At 37.1% G+C, this 22538-nt stretch overlaps 1 protein-coding gene across 1 annotated transcript in view; it reads left to right on the top strand.

Annotated features, from left to right (window-relative positions):
* LOC121739297 (alpha-mannosidase 2) overlaps positions 1-21417 on the top strand; it is a 117310-nt gene extending 95893 nt beyond the window's left edge. Inside the window, exons 3-8 of the mRNA XM_042131674.1 lie at positions 2412-2467; positions 10248-10331; positions 15419-15511; positions 16467-16661; positions 17241-17352; positions 17538-21417. Of these exons, the coding sequence (XP_041987608.1) occupies positions 2412-2467; positions 10248-10331; positions 15419-15511; positions 16467-16661; positions 17241-17352; positions 17538-20254 (3257 nt within the window). The 3' untranslated portion in view covers positions 20255-21417. The remainder of the gene's footprint in view (positions 1-2411; positions 2468-10247; positions 10332-15418; positions 15512-16466; positions 16662-17240; positions 17353-17537) is intronic.
* The last annotated feature ends 1121 nt before the right edge of the window (positions 21418-22538 follow it).

The raw sequence follows: 22538 nt of genomic DNA, 5'->3' as shown, positions 1-22538 counted from the left end.
GATCGAACTTGTATTTAAGTTAGTTTGCACTTCGATCACAGAGTTTGCATTCTAAATCCTAATATTATTGTAACCAGGTCCAGCAGGCAGCAACCGTGCCGAAACTCGAGCGTGATTCGTTTATCTGTTGATGAGGCGAAGCATTTTGCCGCTGGCGTATTTGACACTCGTGTCCAAACTCCAAACACAATTTACGGTTTATCGGTGAGCAAATGTTTTCGGTTTCATCACCATCAGCGAATCGCCTACACTGCTTAACAACCTCCCTCAACGATCGCCAATCTTAGACAGCCCTCATCCATCCATAGATCAAAAAAACCTTAAGAGCATCCATCGATAACATGAACTATATTACAAACTAGATTATTAAAAATTATGTGACTGTCACCAGTGTGTAAGGCACCATTTTTTCTAACTTTTCTTGATTTTTTACTAATTTTACCGAATTTTCCTCACACAGTAGATGTGCATTTTCTGCTTTCAAACGCCTGTTGCTTATTTGTCGCAATATACGTACTCATCCTACCGATACTGTCGATATCCGCCAAGTCTGGAGTACCATACTTTTTTCGAATCGCTTCGTGGCTATTTCATACTATTTATGGAATTGAAAGAGCAAGAGTTCTGCTCTTGCTAATAAAGTTCTTAATGTTACCGTTCATTCAAAATTATCATTTATACGGTTTCGTACATTTCTGATGGCAAAAGCTTATACGGAAAGTCGTGAAACTGGTTATAGTTTTAAAGAAGTTATTCACAATTTTGTTTCTCGAGTAACGATTTATACGGCATCAATAAGGAGACTCAAAGCTCGCAAGTTTCCCTGGTAGAAGTTTTCTTTGAAAGATGAAATTGACTATGTTAATGTCTTATCAAGCTGTTGGGTGAATCGTCGAAACAATTATTGTGATATTTTAAGGCGAAAATGGTGTTGTCAGCATTTCCCCACTATAAAATTTGAGTTTAAATCGTAACCATATTAAAACTATGTAAATATTTGAATTTTTACATACTTTTATTACGGGTTCAATGTTTATAGGACTATAAAATGGTTTTCTCACAAATCAACGCTGTCTGGTTGCTGGTGTAATTAGAATTGTCATGTTAATACATAGATAAATCCAAATTTTCCAGTACAGCCTGCTCGATATGAAAATATGAGCTATGAGCTGTCGCTAGGAACGTTTTTGATCGTGTCAGCTTTTGAATTTTGATTGTTTTTTTTGTTTCCAACAAAAAAACGAGATTCAAACCGGTCCACCGATTTTATGCTACGGACAGAAAAACACACAGACAGAAAGTGAAATTATCACACCCCTTTTTCGTCGGGGATTACAATATGATCAGTTACGAGGTGACGAAGGCAGACACTGAAATGTGGCGACTCCGTTTTGCTCATTTACATGTTTCACAATGAAGTTTAAATCGCTCGGGACTTAATTTAGAAGCTGACGAAGGAACTGTTTAATAAATGATGGCGAATCTCGTACATCTTGCATTTCTTGTTAATCCGTCGTCACTCGTCTTGGGTATCCTGATGGGACCACCACTTGGAATAACAAGAGAAAAATGTAATCAAAGGGGGGATCCATAAATTCCTTGCATCGTTTTCGGCGGAAAAGGCAAGTCTCGTGATGTCTTTTTGATAAATTAATATGTTGGCCCCACAGCCTCACAGGATGGACAAGTATACCTTGGCCCTTGAACGTTGTTTGGGGATTTTTCATTGAGTGATCAGTGATGTATGTAGTTTTTTGAAAAACAAATAATAAAGCAGTTTTTATTGTGGACTTTGAGCGCGGTGACCGAATGAAGAAATTCCGTAAAGAAAAGATGTAACACTCTACCGGGGAGTGTTAGGAATTTCATGTGGGGACTCCGACCGGAACAGCGGTGCGGTGTTTGCCGGATTTCGGCACGGTGTTTGTGTACGTGCAACAAGACTTATGCGAATTACAATTGTATAAGTTGACAAAAAATATTATGCAATAGCTTTACCGCGGCAGTCCCCGAGTGGCACACGTATTTTTTGATTAATTAATGTTTGTATTGGAAAACAAATTAACTATTTGAATTTGTGTCTACCCGTAGCCACAGTTTTCCAAACGCCAACGGGTTCACGTAGTGAGTCCTATTCCGTCGCACTCAGAGACTTTTTTTTAAACTTCAATTGAATGCAGAGTTCAGATAGGGATTAATGTCAAAATCTTAATTTATATCACAGTGAGTAATTAATATATTATGTCTCTGAGGGCGGGAGTTAGTGTACATTATAATTATAATTACTTTTAAATCTTTTATAAGATAAAGTAAGCTGTTGTCTTGCAACATTATAATTACTTAATATATGGAACAAACGAAATTAGCCCAAAAGCTTTTAAAACTGGCTCAATTTATTTTTTCTTTTCCAGGAACAGGCGCCATTGTCGAGAACGATCTCAAATCCAGGTTCTACGATGCCAAGAAAGTAAGTATTAGCAATAACAAATATATTTACCTTTTACTTTTATTGTCTTCATGGCGAACTATAAAGGGTTCAGCATTGGATGGCAATAGACTGATGATGATGATGATGGTGACGATGATTGGCAAGCCACTTTTCATATTTTAGGTACCCAGTATTATCTGATATCTATCGTAAACATTTTTATTGGTATGAGGAATAGAATAGACAATAAATAACATGTTTCTTGACAACCTACTCCAAAACGACTGAACTAATTTTGAGAATTTCAATACTTACTTATTAGTTATTACCCGATAAGCATTTTATCGTAATCGGACTAGCAAAAATTGCATCGTATGTAAATTACATACGAATTACGATGCAGTTTTTGAGATTTTCCTATAAATTATTATATCTAAGCCCTTAGTGTATTCAGTGACTGAAATCAAAGCACTAATAGATAGATTTAGACTCTGCGTCCATTGACTCTATTTGCAGTAAGGGCAGGCCGCTTCAAAAAATAGTATGTCTACATTCGTTTAAATACTTACCATTAAATATGGTAAGTAATGCGGAGGTACGACAATTCGAACAAGGCAATGTAATATTAATATTGTGTAATGTATTATGTAGCGTATAAAACGTTAAATATGTATTGTACTTTATGCTTGTTAGATCATTGATGACATCCGCAACGACATGCCATAATATTAGATCAACCGCGCTTCAGGGTGAAGCCAAACGAGCGTAATTTGTGAGTTGTGAGTCGCAGAATTTCGGCTGGCAGAAATTCTGCTGCATTCACTTTCATACAAAAGTCCTGTTGGAATCCCACGAGCGTGATTTTGTGAGTCATTGACATTAATGTCTCTAATGTCTAATGTGAGCTATTCCTATCTCTAGTAGGGAAAAACCAGAGATAGATCAAATATTGGGAACGGCCGTTAATCCGTCACTGATAAATATACTCTAAGGGTGAAGCCAAACGAACGTAATTTTGTGAGTAATGTCACAGAATTTCGGTCGCGTAAATATCTTTTCATACAAATCACTACTCACAAAATTACGCTCGTGTGAATCGAACAGGACTTTTGTATAAAACTGAATGCAGCAGAATTTCTGCCAACCGAAATTCTGCGACTCACAACTCACAAATTACGCTCGTTTGGGGAGGGCCACTAACCCCAAAAATCAAACATCGTCCTTCTCTCTTCACACTCACGCCCGTCTTTCATATGCCAGGTGAAAAAGAACTACGCGGATTCATCGCCAAATTAGTTTTTTCTCAATAACTCGATAAATATACAATATTTTAAAAATCCGCTAGGTCGATCTCTCAATGATAGAATTTTATACAATGTGTTAAAATATTAACTTAGTTCAATGCACGGTTATGGCAATAAATGAAAAATTCGTGAAAATTAGATGCATCTTTGTGTTTTTTTTTCTATCGAGTAAATTTTAAGATATCGTGTTTTTGCTCGGATTGAATTCTCGGAAATATAATGTAGTATCTAATTTTAGAAAATGAAACAATTCGGGGCTTATTTTCAAGTATAAAAATGAATTATAAAATCGACACTTTAGGGTTAGTCGCCCCCTTGAAGCCAAACGAGCGTAATTTAGTTTCATCAAATCCTTAAGGATTTGATTACGATTAAATAACTAGGAACATAGAATTGCACATAACTTTTTTATTTTGGGGTTTCGTCAGAAATTTCATTTTTCAAAAGGGTTACGCTATTGCACAGCTTTTATCGCGGGCTTTGAGCGATAGGCGACCGAATCAAGAAATTCCGTAACGAGAAAACCTAACACACCCCAGCTTTTTTGTGTGTGGGGGAACACACAAAAAAGCTATGCAATAGCTTTACCGTGGCACTCCTCGAGTGCAACACTTTTTATATTTAACATTGATTTTAAGAAGATTCTAGCGCTTTCAATATAAAAATAGCCTTTACATATACTTTGTTGAAAGCTACATTGAAAAGCTTATGATTTCTCAGTATTATTCTTTGCCCATCAACTAAATGATTAAGCTAAATATAAGTTACTTTCAATGTTGGTAAAATAAAATATTATGTAATATTCGTTACGTGCAAGTCAATATTGTCTGTAACATAGTATAAGGTACCCACTCCCATATTTATTAACTCGCTCTTTTCCTCCGTCCGTCCGACCGTCTGATACACAACATTTTAAAACAACGATCAGTTAGAACTTAGAGCTCAGACTGATTGATTTTCAACTTTAATTTAATAATAAGGATTTTGACTCATAACCTATCTCATAACTGTTAAACTCTTCATTATATTAAAATTAAGTAAACATTAAGTGTTGAAAAAAATACGTGTGGCACTCGGCGACTGCCGCGGTAAAGATAGCATTGAATGTTTTATCAACTTGAGCAAGTATTATAATTCGCATTTCCCATATTATGTGATATGATATTATGTCTAGTCGCACGCACACAAACACTATTGTGGCGGTTGGATAGGAGCGTGTTATGTTTATTTTCGTTACGGATTTCTCGATTTGTCGCAATCAAAGTCTGCGATAAAATCTATGTAATAGCTTAATAAAAAATGTAAAATCTGTTAGAAAAATTGTGTACGTTACGCTAACACTTGAACTGTGTGAAATTTCATAAAATCCATCAAAAACTGTTTGCCCATTTGAACCCGATAGAGACGAATATTCGAATAAAAAAGAGTGACGAATCGCGAATAAATGCAATTCGATAACTGTGAAATCCGATTTCTCAATATAAAGTCTAGTTGTTTCATAAGGAATTTTGCGGTAACCGTACATTTTCCCGAAACAAAGTAATGTGGTGTGTTCACTTCCCCGTGGTCTCCTCTGTATCTGTGGCCTGTGCCAAATTACATTAGAATCGGTTTAGACTCTAGAAGTTCGTGAGATGAGGACGCATAAAAAAGCAAATAAACGGACTTACTCTATAATATCTAAGATAAACTAAACTACAATATTCATACTAGACCGATATCAATCGCACATAATATTCTGGTGTTTTAATAAAATTATTGTTGTAGCAAAACTATGGTTTTAACGCTAGGTTTTAAGCGCGTTAATACTCGTAATTTTTTTTTTTTTTGTACTAGATAAGTATTTTTCAACTTAGAGAATACTGCAAGTTTCATCAAAATCGGTTCAGAAGTTTATGAGATAGAGTATTTTAATTGTTAACTAGCGAGTAGCGATCCGCCCCGGCTTCGCATCAATATATATAGCCACTGAAAAAATTATTAAAATTAATTCAGCAGTTTTGACTTGTATTCATTATACTACCCGTGGCTCGCATTGGTCGGTACCGCCGCAAAAGCTACGTCCCGCAATTTTTTAATCTGTAATATCTTCGAAAATATTCATTTTAAAAATCATATGCTGTAAAGGGCCATATAGATATCTACATTAAATCAACAATGTATTTAAGTCATTTAGTTGGTTTTTATTAAAATTGCTTCGAAAATTAGCCATTATTTGACGGCTTTACTGATTTTTACCAAATTTTATATATGTTACGCTCAAAGACCGAAATCGCTCAATGAGCGAAAAAATGGCTCGCAACGCGTTGTGGTCACAGTGAAACAGCCACGACGCGAAATTCGCGTCGTGGCTCTGATGAAAACGGCCACGACGCGTTCTGGCAATCACAAAATGACCATAACGCGAAATTCGTGTCGTGGCTGATATGCTATTCGTTTTTCTTGATTTGTTCTTGATTGATTAATCGTCCATAGGTATGGAAGAATATATTTGAATTACCACGCGTACTACAAAATATTTTTTCTTTTACTAAATCACTACATAGTGTTTTTCATTATTATTTGAAAATATCCATAGTTCGTTACATTTAAAGATTACCTAGTATCAATTTAATGAAGAATTTGACAGAAAATGTATGAAGTTTATTGCCAGAATTTTTATTAAATTAAAGTTAAATATATGTTTAATGTTGTGACTGCCGCAGTTACACTTGTGCGTACGAAAACATAAAAATCCCACTGACAAAGTTATGACACGAACCATATTTTGCCACTCCATAAAAATATCCATCCAGCGCCGAACACTCATGAAACCAATAAAAATTAAATTGGCAATCCAGGCCATTTAGCCAAAACTTTTTCGTTATCGCTTCGTTATAGAATCGCCAACCAAAATGTATGGATTTGACATAAGCGTTCGTGACGCTACTACGTTACGCTGACGTAATAATATGACGTTGACGTTCGACTTGTCTTACGTCAATTCCATACATTTTGATCGAATGAAAAGCGATAAAGAAAAGATCTTGGCTCATCCCCCAATTTGGTTTAGCCGCCGACCGCTAGAGTGCGCTCGATGGCTTGTGGGATAATCGAATATAAAAATCCATTTGAACCTGTAATACTGTTTGACTATAATATTATTTATGCCACTGCCACAGAGCTTCTTGTAAAAATGGTTGATTTTTAGGGTTCCGTAACCAAATGGCAAAAAACGGAACCCTTATAGATTCGTCATGTCTGTCTGTCTGTGTGTCTGTCCGTCTGTCCGTCCGTATGTCACAGCCACTTGTCTCCGAAACTATAAAAGCTATTGGTTGTGCACTTAATTTTGTTATAATTTAATATATTATATTTCCTTAATTTCCTTAATAATTAAATAATAAGTTCTCAAATTACACTCTGGATTTGTGTTGTGTTTGATTTCCACTGTTGGGATGTAGCTCAGTTTGGGAGTTTCTGTTCATCAACCGTTGGATGAACCTTTAACATAATATGGCAATTCACCACTGTCGGAAGAAGACGAAGAAGACATATATTTGACACTTGACAGATGACAAGTGTTTGCTGGGCTTTTTGCCGCGGATCGGGCTTGACGGCATATGAGGAAATTTTGTTCTGATAATTTTTCCTTGAAAAGGCTTAATCCAGCTGGAATTTCAAGTTTCTTTCCCTTTTGGTTTTTCAATATAATCGCTGTGAACTTTTTGTGTGGTCGGCCGACCAAAGTGCATCAGAATTCAAGAGTACTTCATAAGACAATCATCTTGCTCCTACAAGATCCAACGGGCTTGCTGCTACTGCAATTGCCTGAGGATCACCCCTGCTGACTATGGAACAGGTTAGTCGGGCATGATACAGATTCCGGAGTGTCTTTTTTTGAGAACTTTGTATTATCCCGCAGGCAATTTAGCTATTTACACGCTATTGCCTTTCCAGCTATATTATTGACACTTGGTAAGTAGATGAAGTCTGTGAAACGCATTAAGATTTTGATACAAAAATGGAAAAATTATTTAAAATTTAAGGGGTCCCCATAGGTTCCAAAGTGGTAAAGTGTGTGTGTGTCCCCCCCCCCCCCCCTCTAACTTCTAAAATAGGTAGTGATAATCCTAAAAAAAAAGTTTTTTTTATACGTCATAAATGGTAAACCTCAATTTAACTTTGATTAAGTAAATCAACTGAAATATAAAAATAAATCAAAAACCTTTTAATTTCATAAAAATAAACCTTATTACTGCTGCGGAACCCTTCATGAGCGAGTCCAACTCGCACTTGGCCGGTTTTTTGTATGGTTTAAATTTTAACATTGATTTATTGTTTCTTTCTAAGTTAATTTTATAGTAGTTTGTTCTTATTTGTAAATTGTAATATGTTATATGACCAAAGTCCACCCAAGTCAATCACTAATAATAATTAATAGTATTTTAAAAAGACCGACTTCAAAATACGTAATTGAGAATATAAAATTCCCTATCTCAAAAATTATCGAACCGATTTTGTTGAAACTTGCAGTATTCCCTAAGTTGAATAATATCTAATTCAACAAAAAAGAATCACATAAATCGGACTTTTAACTATTAAGGTGAGGATAAACCCCAATTTGTTATTCCGTGACTCCCGGTTTACCTAGTTCCAATATTATAATAACGAAGTGTTAAAAAATATGAGATATAAAGCACAATATTTAAAATAGCTTAAACCATAAACATTTTAATAAAACGTAATACTTTGGCTGTAATTAATTTACAAACTCACCTCCGATAAAAATCTATTTCATCGAAATATAAGTATTAACTAGGATAATTATACATTTTATTTGAATAAAATGTTAGTAAATCTATATTAAAACTTCTTTAACCGAACAATTTTGTTTCTTAATGTTTATTTCGAAATATATTTAAAAAAACATGAAAAATAGTCAAGATCCGCTTTATGCAAGAACAGTTTTATGCTAAGCTAAAATGAATCTTATTGCGATGCGTATACGCTTGGTCTTTGGTTGTGTGCAAGGTTATCGTTTTGGATTGAGATTAATCCCCGCCTTAACTCCAGAACTCCCGAGATATACGAACACAAACATAAAAACATACATACATTTTTGAAAATTGGCAAATTTGTTCAGACGCTGACATAGACAAACTGGGCAGTTTTGGAAATACTACATATATACCGGTCGAATTAATAACCTCCTTTTTTTACTTCGGTTAAAAAGGAGGCCATTATATACATTTTAATTTTTATAAGCCTCTAAATCATAGTTTCTCAACCTTATTTTGCTCACCGCCCACTCTGAGAATATGTTTTTTTCTAGAGCCCCCCATCTTAATTTTACTTACCATCTGTTGCGAATTTAAAACAGCTATTGCCACGATTATATTTAAACGTAAGATATTATTGTCGTAAGATAGTAATATTACCCCTATCCTATTTCTGAGTTTAAAATGAAGAATGAAAGAAGAATGTTTCAATGGGAGTAATTAAAACGCATGCTTAATTATATTGAGCAATACTTTGACGTGCACACATGATAAAAATGATTACAATTATACTTACCTACAATAACAAAAATTAAACGATATTAATTTTTATTTACTTTAGTACGTGATTAGCGTATATTTTTTGCCTTCATAGACTATACTTTTTTAATCTACCCACGCCCCATCTGCGCCATCTCAATGCCCCCTAATTTTCTCTGGGTCTTCTACTGCCCCCCCGAAACTCTCAAACGGCCACAGGGGGACGTTATCGCCCACGTTGAGAACCTATGCTCTAAATTATAAGTTAATAAGTCTTATGATTTAGTTCCCGTTTATATCATAGCTTACTGTAGCCGTAAAAGATAGAGCCATCTTTGTTAAAAACCTCTCGTACATTTTGAAGATCGTAATACAAATCTATACCAATTCAATTGAGTACTTTCCTTTGAAGATGATCTCTGAGATCTTCGTGATAAAGCCCAGAGTGCTTAGTAAAATGCATTCGTTAGTTTCGATAGCGAAGTGTGTCTGAACACACTAGGCCCATGTACTACTATCTATTCTGTGCTAGGCCTAAGTTACGCGCCGGAAATTCCGCATGGTTACGCCCGCAATATATTTTAATTTACCGATGACACACTATTCCGTCGCGTTCCGTCCCTATATTGTATGCGTTTGACATTTCGGGTGTAATCATGCGGAATTTCCGCCGCGTAACTTCGGCCGGAGGTGGTGTGTTTAGACACTTAGATGTCAAATTCCTAACATTCTTGACAACTAACTTCAATATCGAAACTGGTGAATGCATTTTGTACATAAGCACCCTTCGCCCTTAGCCAAGACGTGTTCTTTATCGCTTCTTGCGGAATTGACATAACATGACTTGAATGTCGACTTTAATTTATCGAACACTTATGACAATTTCATACATATTTTGATCGGCGATTCTATAAGTGATATAGAAAACGTCTTGTCTGTAGGGCCTGACTGGCGCGGGCGGGGGTTGGTATTCTAACTACTATGTTTATGTTTCAGGTGGGATCAGACCAGTGCCCGGCGGTGTGGGAGAGCGCTGCTGATATCGACACCCTCACCACATACCATTCCTTCGATTTTCAGGTATTTTTTTTTTTTTACTTCTACAGCTTAGAACTAATGACGAGACAGCTTCCCTGCAGGTTAACTACGAGAACATTAATAGTTAGTACCTACTTTGGGACGTGAAGTCAGAAGTGCGTCATTGCTCCGCTGGACTGTTAGAAGTGTCTAAGCCTAGTGCGGTGTGATTTTGAGTTATGGAACTAAGTATCATCCCTTTGAAAGGACAAGGTCCTAATGTACGATGACGCTATTCCATTGCATATCTTAAAACCTTTAATTAGTGGCATTATAATAGCCATACACATTTAGATCAAAATGAATGGAAATTCGGAACGCAGTAAAGTGATGAATTGGTAGGTGATAATTAGGAATTGAATGATCGTGGACAGGTTGGAGTTGCGAGTCATAATAGAGTTGATTTGCGTCGGCAAATCGTGCTACGGTACCCGTAAATTAATTAAGTGCGGGCTACTGTTGCCGTAAACATAATATTGGACCGATAGAGGGGTTGTACAGTGTACTCTTTTGTGATCGATTAGTAGACTTATTAGGCTGGCCGCATACGTACGTTTTTTGTATGCGATTTTTTTTTAATATAAAATAAGGGCGCAAACGAGCAAACGGGTCACCTGATGGAAAGCAACTTCCGTCGCCCATGGACACTCGCAGCATCAGAAGAGCTGCAGGTGCGTGCCGGCCTTTTAAGAGGGAATAGGGTAATAGTCCCCTATTACCCTATTCCCTCTTAAAAGGTAGGGATGGGAATAGGGTAGGGAATTTGGGCCTCCGGTAAACTCACTCACTCGGCGAAACACAGCTGTTTCACGCCGGTTTTCTGTGCGAACGTGGTATTTCTCCGGTCGAGCCGGCCCATTCGTGCCGAAGCATGGCTCTCCCACGTAATTTCCGACAACGATTTCCATATTTGGAAATCCGAATGTATGGAATCAGTAAAAATACATTAACTGGCGCACGCGTACGCTTTTCCGAACGAACGGAACGAATTCCGCACGTACGTTTCATGTGCAAGTTCGCGTTGGCGCGTGAAAAATACGAAGGTTTGCGATAGTCTCAGTCCAAGTCGTAATTCCACATTAGAAACTTGAATACGGAAAACGTGTGTATTCGGCCAGCCTTGCTCATATTACAAATAAAGTGTCTTTTTCTGGAGACTTACCTATTCTATTTATATTAAATAAACCATCCATCCAACTAACCCTCCGAAAAGGATATGCTGGAAGGGTTCTTTAACTATAAAGAGCTATTTAGCTATAAAGAGTACAAGAAGTAGTAAAAACATTTTTAAAAGTATCTAATTTGATAAAATAAACTTCTAAAATTATTCCTTGATTTTAGTAAAAATATTTATCAATAATATTTTAGCATAAGCAATGGAAAGTCATATTTTAAAGTTTTTATCCCATAAAATAAAGAAAAGTCAACTACTCTAGGCGGAAAAACTAGCTTTGTGGTTGAAAGACTTCTGACTTTGGCTACTCACTTTTATCGACATAGGTACATGTCATATAATATACGTACACGTCATATAATATGTCGCATTACTGCACTCACTTGACCTCACACTTGAACTCCAAGGAGAGGGGACCCTCAGTCCAAATCCTGTCATGGCAGTCTCAATTCCTTGTCCAGTTTTGGTTGACTATCACTTATCGGAACCAAGAGCAGGCAAATATTGACATATTGTACTATATGTAAGTATAGGAATCATTTTTATCATTGCAGAGCCTAAAATGCAGTAGTTTAACTGTAGGACTTAGGAGTCGAATATTATTTCTCACAGAATATCGGGATATTTGTGAAGTAGGGTAACAATAATTGAAAGTTTGAAACTGTGCTTAATGTTGCTCGTTAGTCGTTTGAAAACAGTTAACAGATTTTTTTTATGATTAAAACCGTCTAAGTTAATACTCCGCATTAACCATGCCAAACTTTATCAGAATCCGTTCAGCAGCTACCACATTGACGAACTTAGAGATAACAAATAATATATTATGTAACTTTTACAATAGTCGTACCCACGCAAGAATGTAAATTGTAATGCAATACAAAAATATAGTCACAATTTCAGGAACACAGAGCTCCATAAAGTGCTATTGTTCGGATCCCTTCACAGTACGCGGGTTTTGTTAGGGTTCCGTAGTCAACAAGGAACCCTTATAGTTGCGGACAGACAGACAGACGGACGTCTGTCTGTCCGTCTGTCTGTCTGTCTGTCCGCGGTTTTGCTCAGAGACTATAGGACCTACAAAGCTGTAATTTGGTATGAATGCACATAATATTAATAATGCCGACAAAATGGTACATGAAATCTTAAATATTTTTTTATGGTACCTGGTCCCATGATCATACAAAAATTAAAAAAAACTAGCGGTACTACGGAACCCTATATTGCACGTGTCCCGACACGCACTTGTTTAAATTCAACTCTTTACGCCACCAGGAATTCATAACTTTTAACTTTTTCGATGGAGAATTTTCGCTGGACTTTTAACAGTCAATTAAATCGTGTGACGGAGTGTAACAGTGTGACAGAAACGCGACATAGTCCATCAAAGGGCCAGCTTTGGCTGAACGGACCCCTTTATTGCTTTGGTTTACTTCACAGGATTTTTTTCGGTTGGAGATTGAAATGAAGTTTTAGCCTGAATACGCCTGGCCTGCAAATAGCCTTTGGGTTAAACGTTCGCTTAAATGCCTTATCTTTAACTAACACTTAGAACATAAAACATGAAACTGGCTCGAACATATAGGAAGAAAGAAGGTTATTATTAACAAAATGTTAAAAATTCATAGTTTTGGCTCGCTCGCTTTACATAAATCATAATATTGTAGGTATTCTATTATATCATAGAGTTTGATGACGATATACATATTTTGTTTGCAACTACACATTTTCCTGTCAATTAATGACTTCGGTGGGGGTTGCTATTTCCTGCAGGGCCCCGGGGCGTTTAACTTGCTACGCCACTACTCACTAGTATTTACTAGGTATCTGAACAGACAACTTGCTTATCGCAGTAAGCTATTGAGGTGGCCCTTTGGGTCAATTCAGACCGCAACGCGATGCGTAGATGCATTTCTATATGTACTGAATTGACAGATTTCAATTGCGTGACGTGACGTCTCGCAAATCTGACAAATCCATACAAATTTAGAAATGCATCAATTTCACGCCAAACGCCAAAAGTATCTCTGTCTGTCTGTCTGTCAGTCTCGCTTTCACGCCAAACGCCAAAACTTCCGAACCGATTGTAATGAAATTTTGTATACAGATAGTCTAAAGCCTGAGAAAGGACACAGGCTACTTTTTTACTGGAAAAAAGGGTTGTAAGGGGGTGAAAATGCGTAAATTTGTCCAAATTAAGTTAGTTCCAACAATTCATAATAGATGGCGCCGTGCGTCTTCTACATCGCGCTGACGCTTGCTCAAAAGTCTTTCTATAAGACGTGGTATCATCTTACATTTAAGTTTCGATTTTTTTCGATTGTTATATCTATTCTACGGTATTAAATAACTCAGTACTTTATCTGTGCAGTGACGTAACCTTAAATCTATCAATGATAAATAGTTTATGGGTAAAGTTGTGTAATTGGAGGGCTAAATAAGCTTTAAAATTTAAAGTTTAATATAAAAAAATGAAATACTTATTGTGTGCACACTGCACAGCTGTATTGATTTAAGGGGTACCAGGGTTTTTTTATAAAAGTTTTTGACACCAATTTTGTTGACATCGCGCGCTATAAACTGAAGTTCACGCGGACGAAGTCGCGGGCAACAGCTAGTGCATCTATAATGCGTTGCGGTCTGAATTTACCCTGAGACGTCCAAGCCCCTAGGGAACAAAAAGTTTTTTAATCGATCTTTTTTCACAAAGCCCAAAATTCCACCAAAAACGAAGTTGCCGAGCTGAAATTTCTCCCAGATAGGGTACTTTACTGTAATACTGTTATAACAGCGACTAGCGAGTCTAACTTTCCTATTTCATTACGGATTTTCGGTTAAAGTGGCTTATTCCGTAAACGCAGCCGGAATCGTGAAATACGAGGAATGTAAAGTACTTAGAGCTGGATTAGTTAGCGTAAGTTTTTACCTAACGACCGCACTCAGAAACCTTTATAATTACTACTTAATTAATTAAACTTAATTAAATGAATATTTTGACAGGAGTTGAAGTCGGAATCTTTATTAAAATTATTATGTTATCTTTAAATATCGTGCAGCGTTTTTTTATATTTAAGTTCTACTAAATATTACTTACAGTAGAGGAGGGGAGGGTGCTATTTTTGTAGTCACTCGAGCGTTATGGAGGCCTAGTAGGTTTTGTACATTAGGTAAAGCTGATAAAAAATAATAAGAGCGTTTTTTTTATTTTAGCGGTGGGTTCAGAAACTGCAGCCATTTTAAAGTTTTGAAAAAGAAAATATTATATGCAGAAAATTGCTTATTTAGGTAAATTATAAATATATTTTAGACAACGAGGACTAAATCATTTATTTTAGAGCATAATAAAAATATTATGAAGCTTTATTTTTTTATATTTTAAAATGTCCCTACAGGCTTACCTAACCTTTGAATCGTCAGTGCTTTATATGGAAGCTTCTCTAGGGGTATACGGGGCGTCGGATCTGACAGATCCGACGCCATTTCAATATTTAAAAAAAATTGTTTTACCCACCACCTGAGAAATCTGATTTCTATACCATGATAACTGACATGATGATAGACTGTAGACACATGTCGGAAGCCTATGCAAGCTTAATCTGACACGCTCGGGCTACTCCCGAAATCCCCTCTTCCCCTCCCCAACTATTAGAAAGCATTGCAATGTGTAATAATAAATATATAATATATAATATAAAATAAATAATTTTAATAAACCATGTAGTCGGCTCTTTTGCTCATATCCTTGGCATGAAGTATAAACCATTACGTCGCTCAGACAGTTTAGAAAAACATGCGAACAGTCCGCGAGCGAACAAAACGCGCCTTTATAATCACCTCTATAGAAAATCCTAGCCTCTACCAAAGTAGTAATTAAAAACGTCTCATTTAGTGTGTCCTTAACGATGTGTTGCAATTACAGCCGAGCTGGCTCCGGACCAAGGAGTTCTGGGATCGATCGTTTGAAGAGCGCTACGAGAAACTACGCAACGAAAGCCGACGGCCAATGCTGAAGGTAAGCCCTTTAAAAGCTCAATTTCACCAATTTAGTGTTAACAGCTTGTTAAAAAGTCATGTCTTCTTTTTCATTCATATGAAAAACGAAAGCGGTAAGGTGATACTGTCGTTGGTGAAATTGGGCCTAAGTTTGCAGTTTCATTTTCGGTTTGGAATCAGACTCATAAAAATATAAACGATTGATAGGACATAGGCAGCTGGGATTAGCGATTGTCGCTGTTTAGTTTATATAGTAGGTTACTACGAGAGTTCTTGTGTCTAAAGAGAAATATAGAATAAAAGTATGTATTTTTTTCGCGACTAGTCATTATCCGAGAAAGCGTTCGGGTAGACGTAGTAATTAACATTCATCGTGTTCTCTCCGATAGCTGATAAGACAGAAGAAACCTTTAGAACCTAACATAATGAGTCAGGTAGCGTAACGTTCTTTACTTTCTAGTTAAGCCGGGTCCAGACGAGTGCAACGTGTAATGTAAGATTACGTGTAATTTGTAGACGGCACACGAACTCAAATCGAATGGTCCAAACGAGCCTTTGTGCTCGCGCAAAAACCGACAGCCGATGGATCAACCCCGAGCGTTACATGTAATGCTCGTAGTGCCGTCCACACGTAGAATTCGTGTTACATTACACGGTGAATTACATTACACGTTACACTCGTCTGAACGCGGCTTTAGGCAAACTAAAGTAATATTTTTAACGCAAGGAGCTTTAGGGCTTATTTATTTTATTTTTATTTATTTTAAAAACCAACATGTATACAGTTTATAATTTATAAAATTTACAAAGAGCGTTTTACATACAATAAAGCCAATAACAGGTTTCCCATATATCATAATAATTTAGTACAAACCTACGAATAATAAAAACCATTTATTATTCGTACAAACTAAAAATGACCTACTGATTGCATTCTTTTTTAGTGTTGCCAGTAAAAACTTGCCCCATTCCAGGTAATAGTGGTGCCACATTCCCACAACGATCCAGGCTGGCTGAAAACATTCGAGCAGTACTTCGATTGGAAGACGAAGAATATCATCACCAACATCGTCCAGAAACTCCACCAGTTCCCCAACATGACGTTCATATGGACGGAAATATCTTTTCTGAACGCCTGGTGGGAGAGATCACATCCGGTTAAGCAGAAGGTTAGTGATTTCATATCAATATTATAAATTCGAATGTAACTCTTTTTGTATGTATGGCTTAGTGACTGTAAGGCCGGCTATAGACGGACCGCATTTTGCAGTCGAAACCGACTACAAAATACGGTCGCCGCACGGCGATCTGCAGTTTTCATACAATTCATATCCACCATACACGGACCGCTCGAGCAGTTCTTGAGCGGTCGGTGCAAATTTCAACGCGACCGCAACTTGCGGTCCATCTATGACCAGTCTAACTCATAAAGATTTAGATGAAAACGGGCAATACTTATTATAAATTATTTAGAATCTGGATACCTAATTATAATTTATAAAGCATACTAAATCGTCTGGCATGATTTATTGGTGATAATTCTAGGTATTTGATTTAAATTCAAATATTTTGTACTAGCTTTGATCCAAACCACGAGCGAATAAAAAAAGCTTATCAGCCTATCTTGTGACTTGGACTATGGTTGTCTAACTACCTAATGTTATATTATAGATATCTATGTTCTTTACTCTGTATCGTTTCCAACGTGACTTGCCTTTTTTTAAAATAACATTGCTTTTTCTTTTCAGTCTCTGAAGAAGTTGATCAAGGAAGGTAGACTGGAGATTACCACTGGAGGCTGGGTGATGCCCGACGAAGCTTGCACTCACATCTACGCACTCATTGATCAGTTCATTGAAGGTATTGTCTTTTAGTTGCTGTACAAAATAAACATACTTCGCTTTTCCATACTTCAGTATCAGCAAATCTGATTTCCAATATTAATCGCATTTTCACTTCTCGTAATTTTTTCTAAAGGAGTAATAAAGAAAAATACTTCTTCATTTTATTCAAACAATGAAATAATATTGTTTTGATTTTTCTAGGACACCTCTGGGTTAAAAACAACCTTGGAATCGCACCGAAAACGGGTTGGTCGATTGATCCTTTCGGCCACGGACCAACCGTACCTTATCTGTTGGACAAAAGCGGTTTGGACGGAACCATCATACAACGAATTCACTACGCCTGGAAACAATATTTAGCTCAACGACAAATCGAGGAGTTCTACTGGATACCAGGCTGGGCCACTAAGAAACCAAACCTGGTAGTCCACAACCAACCGTTCGATATCTACTCCATTAAGAGCACATGTGGACCACATCCATCCGTCTGCCTCAGCTTCGATTTCCGGAAAATTCCCGGAGAATATTCCGAATATACCGCGAAACACGAGGAAATTAATGAGCATAACCTTCATAGTAAGTCTAAGACGTTAATCGAGGAGTACGAACGTATAGGGTCCTTGACTCCCCATAACGTAGTGTTGGTCCCCTTAGGTGACGATTTCCGGTACGAATACAGCATGGAGTTCGATGCGCAATACATCAATTACATGAAAATGTTCAACTACATCAACAGCCATAAAGACCAGTTCAATGCTGAGGTATCATTTGGCACACCTCTCGATTATTTCAACGCGATGAAGGAACGACATACTAACATCCCAACGCTCAAAGGAGATTTCTTCGTATACTCCGACATATTTAGCGAGGGCAAACCGGCTTACTGGTCTGGATATTATACTACGCGGCCGTATTTAAAAATCCTCGCACGTCAATTTGAACACCAGTTGCGTTCCTCCGAAATCCTTTTCACCCTTGTCTTGAATTACATAAAGCAATCCGCCGCCAAGAATCTGGAGGGGGCCGAAAGGATGTTGGAGAAATTTTACGAGCAATTGATCAGTGCCAGACGGAATTTGGGGTTGTTCCAACATCATGACGCCATAACTGGGACTTCCAAATCCAGTGTCATGTACGACTATGGCACGAAACTGTTCACCAGTTTGTACCACTGCATTCGACTTCAAGAAGCCGCTTTGACTGCGACAATGATAGCTGACCATACCCTGCACTCCCAGAGGATAATCCAGAGCGAAGTGGAATGGGAGACATACGGAAACCAGCCCAAGAAACTCCTAATCTCCTTCATCGATAAGAAGAAAGTGATTCTCTTCAATCCGCTGGTAGAAAAACGAACCGAAGTGATAACTCTACGATCCAACACGACCAGCGTTCGCATCTTCGACACGTACAGAAAGAAATACGTCCCGTACCAAATAACTCCCAATATAGAGATGATAGACAAGAAGAAGTACGTTATTAGCGACGTCAATTTCGATGTGATGTTCGTAGCCACGTTGCCCGCTCTGAGCGCAGTGACGTACAACTTGGAAGAATACACCAATACCTCTCACAATAGCGTCATCTTCTGTAACAATTGCACCGAGAAACGAAGCAACGACAACGATAGAGGTGAGAATTTTAGCATCAAGAAAATGATGCCTGGTGACATACAGTTGGAGAATACTGTTCTGAAACTGTTGATCGATAGGAATACAGGATTCTTACGGCAGATTCAAAGGAAAGATATACGAAAGAGAATAGTAGCTGAACTTCAGTTTGGAGCCTACCAAAGCGCGCAAAGGCATTCTGGGGCATATCTCTTCATGCCTGACTATGATGCTCCCGAAAAAAGTGTGTTGAATCCTTACACCAAGTCCGACAACCAACAGGACGATAACATTGTAATAGTCTCTGGGCCTCTCTTCACCGAAATAACCACCATGTATCTGCCATTTTTGATTCACACACTAAGAATATACCATGTGGATGACCCGGCACTGTCTCACGGCATCTTCATCGAAAACGTCGTAGACTTCGAGAGTCCACCGAAGAACCGAGAAACCGAACTCTTCATGAGATTCCATACCAACATCCAGAATGGAGATGTACCCGAATTCTACACGGACCAAAACGGCTTTCAATACCAGAAACGAATAAAAGTGGAGAAATTAGGGATCGAAGCCAACTACTACCCGATAACGACGATGGCTTGGATTCAGGATGACGAAAATCGTTTGACTTTAGTTACCAACCATGCCCAAGGTGCGTCTTCTTATGAGCCAGGGCGATTAGAAGTGATGTTGGATCGACGCACCCTTTACGACGACTTTAGAGGTGTTGGAGAAGGAGTAGTAGACAACAAGCCCACCGTTTTCCACAACTGGCTACTTTTCGAACCCTCCTCGAATATTAGAGAGAAGAGAGACACCCAGGAACACGTGTCCGGCCGAATCGACGAAAGACATTTCAATCCGAACCAGAAAACAACAGTCTATGAGTTACCCTCACGCATGGCGGATTACTTGAGTCGAACTCTCAACTACCCGGTGAACATTTACTTGGTTGATACCAGTGAAGTTGGTGAAATCGAGGTGAAATCCCAGGAAATATACGCCCAAGGATTCCCACCTGGTGTCCATCTTTTGACACTGAGGACGATCACCGATGAAGAGCTAGATCAGTTTCCGAGTGCGACATGTTTCATGGTGTTACACCGACCGGGGTATAGCTGCGCCGTGGGCGAATTAGAAGCGATCTCGGCGCGATTCACGCCAGAAACTAGACTCAATAATCTGACCATCAAAAACATTACTCACGTAAGTTTGACCGGACTTAAAAAGTATAAGGAGCTATCCAGCTTAGCCGAAATAAAACTAGATCCGATGGAAGTAAAGACTTACAAACTAAAATTTTAAATGCTTATCAAATTTTAAATTCAATAGGTGTTAGGTTAAAAAATTTGACAGACTGACTCTTTTGAGGGTTTAAGATTAGTACATTGACCAGAAGAACTTAGCTAAATTATTAGGAACAAATTTTATCACTTACAAGTGTTAGGATATAACATAGACGTCCGAAGGAGCGAAAGCCTCCAATATAACCGTAAATGTTATTACTTATTATTATTAAATGTCATAGTATTAAGGGACTTAATCTCATACATTCCGCATAATACAATATTATACCTAGTGATGTTACGTTACCAAATGATTCAATATTTTAAATTATTTCAACAATGTGTCTCCTCATATTGTTTTTATTTGGGAATCCATTTATGAATAGTTACTGTTATATTATATTTATATCTACCTCAGAACCAAATGTTTTAAAATCTGATGAAATCATAAGATCTTTTATTACGTTAATGAATCTCTAACCTAATGTGAGGGACAGTTCACACCTTAATGAGACGCAACAAAACACGATGCATAGTTTAAAAATACAAGACGAAATGGCTCGGGGCGAATATCTACGCAACGTTGCGTTTTAAGCATAATAATAAGATTAAGGCATAATTTTCGCGTTTCGTTCCTGTGTGAACTGGCCTTTAGTTGTACAGAGTCACACGTTGTATTGAATAACATTTATTGATAAGTTGTACAATTTCTGTTGTAAGATCTCATTGATATAACGAATTGCTAGACATACAATCTAACAACAATATAGACACAAATCTTACATCGATGTCACAAATTGGCTAGTCTAGGAAGTGTCATTGTATCGAATCTAGTATTTTAATGCAACATCAATGCAGCTTTTATCTTTTTCTATCCTGTTGATAGGAGTCAAGCTATAGAATAGTATACTATTCTTATCATTACAGCTATATTTAGACGTTAGAGGCAGTACCAGCATTACTGACCTCCATTATACAACTACTTGTATAATGGAGGTCAATGGTTTTTGGTCGGATTATTGACTGTATGTGCTAGAAGCGCTCTCTGCTCCTACTTTTGCATAATATCCCCTATTCTCATGACATTTCAAACCAACAAGTAGTCTGATAAAAAAGGGACTTATTCGAAAAAGAAACTAAGGGTCAATTTATACTAGCGCAGAGTCGAAGCGATTAATTAAAACTCAACATAACAAATCCAATCTTAACTCCAAAGCGTTAATGCACTTTATTACTTCTGAGAATTTAAAAAAGCTGTTGCATTAAAATACTACAATGGTGGTTTAATTATTCCGGCAATCATCACAATCTGCATTTTTAATTTAGTATATTTAGTTTGGTTGTGTTTTATTTTGTGACTACTAATGTGATATTAATTTTTGATTTATTTATTTACACATTGATTTAACACTTATATGATAAGTTATTTAACATTATTGATGTGTGAGTGAGGACGTAGTTTTGTTGTTGTAAATTTTTTTGTGGCGGGTTCACACGTAGCGAATGTCGCGCGTTTTTCGGCGCGAAATTGCTCGATATAAAATAAGCGATTTTCAGAAACACAGAGGAGCACATTAAAAATGTAGCAGAATATAACTACTTTCTGCTTTTGGTGACAAAATAGCAGATTTTCTTCGTCAATATGACACTTCTGTTTTACAGAAGGAACTTTCACTCGCCAGTATCGCACGGAAAATACTTGACAATATTGTTTGCTACGTGTGAACCCACCTTCATTTTTTGACAAATACATTTTGTAACAATCTAGATTCTAGACTAGGAATTTCTATCCATGATGTATTTATATTTACACACAGCCTCGCAGACAATTCACTCACGCAAGAATATGTTGTAATGTTAAACATTCAGGAATATTCAATATTGATTTGAATCAAAACGAGTCAAAATAACAGTCTTTTATACGTTATTTATATTTATTTGTAAATACCTTGAGTGTAAATAACATTTAGTTTTAATTATCGATAGTTAACACAGTAATAGATTTAAACAGTCAAAAGTTTTAAAAGATAATAGCCATCTAAATGTTTAAAGTAATAGACATAATTTGAATTTATTGTAGTCGCTCACTATTGTACTCAGTCATAATATCAAACTAGAAATTGTACTGTTTAATTTTTAGTCGAAAATAAAGAAATAAAATTATGACATTTCTTATTTTAGCCGAGTTAAGGTACCATTCCGATAACTGATATTCCGACCGCGACAGACAAAAAGAACAACCAACCTTATTGGCATACCTGTCGTATTTAGGTGTACACCAATGAAACATACGGCAATCGAAA

The sequence above is a fragment of the Aricia agestis genome, chromosome Z, assembly GCF_905147365.1.
Source record: "Aricia agestis chromosome Z, ilAriAges1.1, whole genome shotgun sequence".
In the NCBI taxonomy this organism is placed as follows: Eukaryota; Metazoa; Arthropoda; class Insecta; order Lepidoptera; family Lycaenidae; genus Aricia; species Aricia agestis.
The sequence above is the reverse complement of the archived record's forward strand: the minus strand, read 5'-3'. Positions and strand labels throughout refer to the sequence as shown.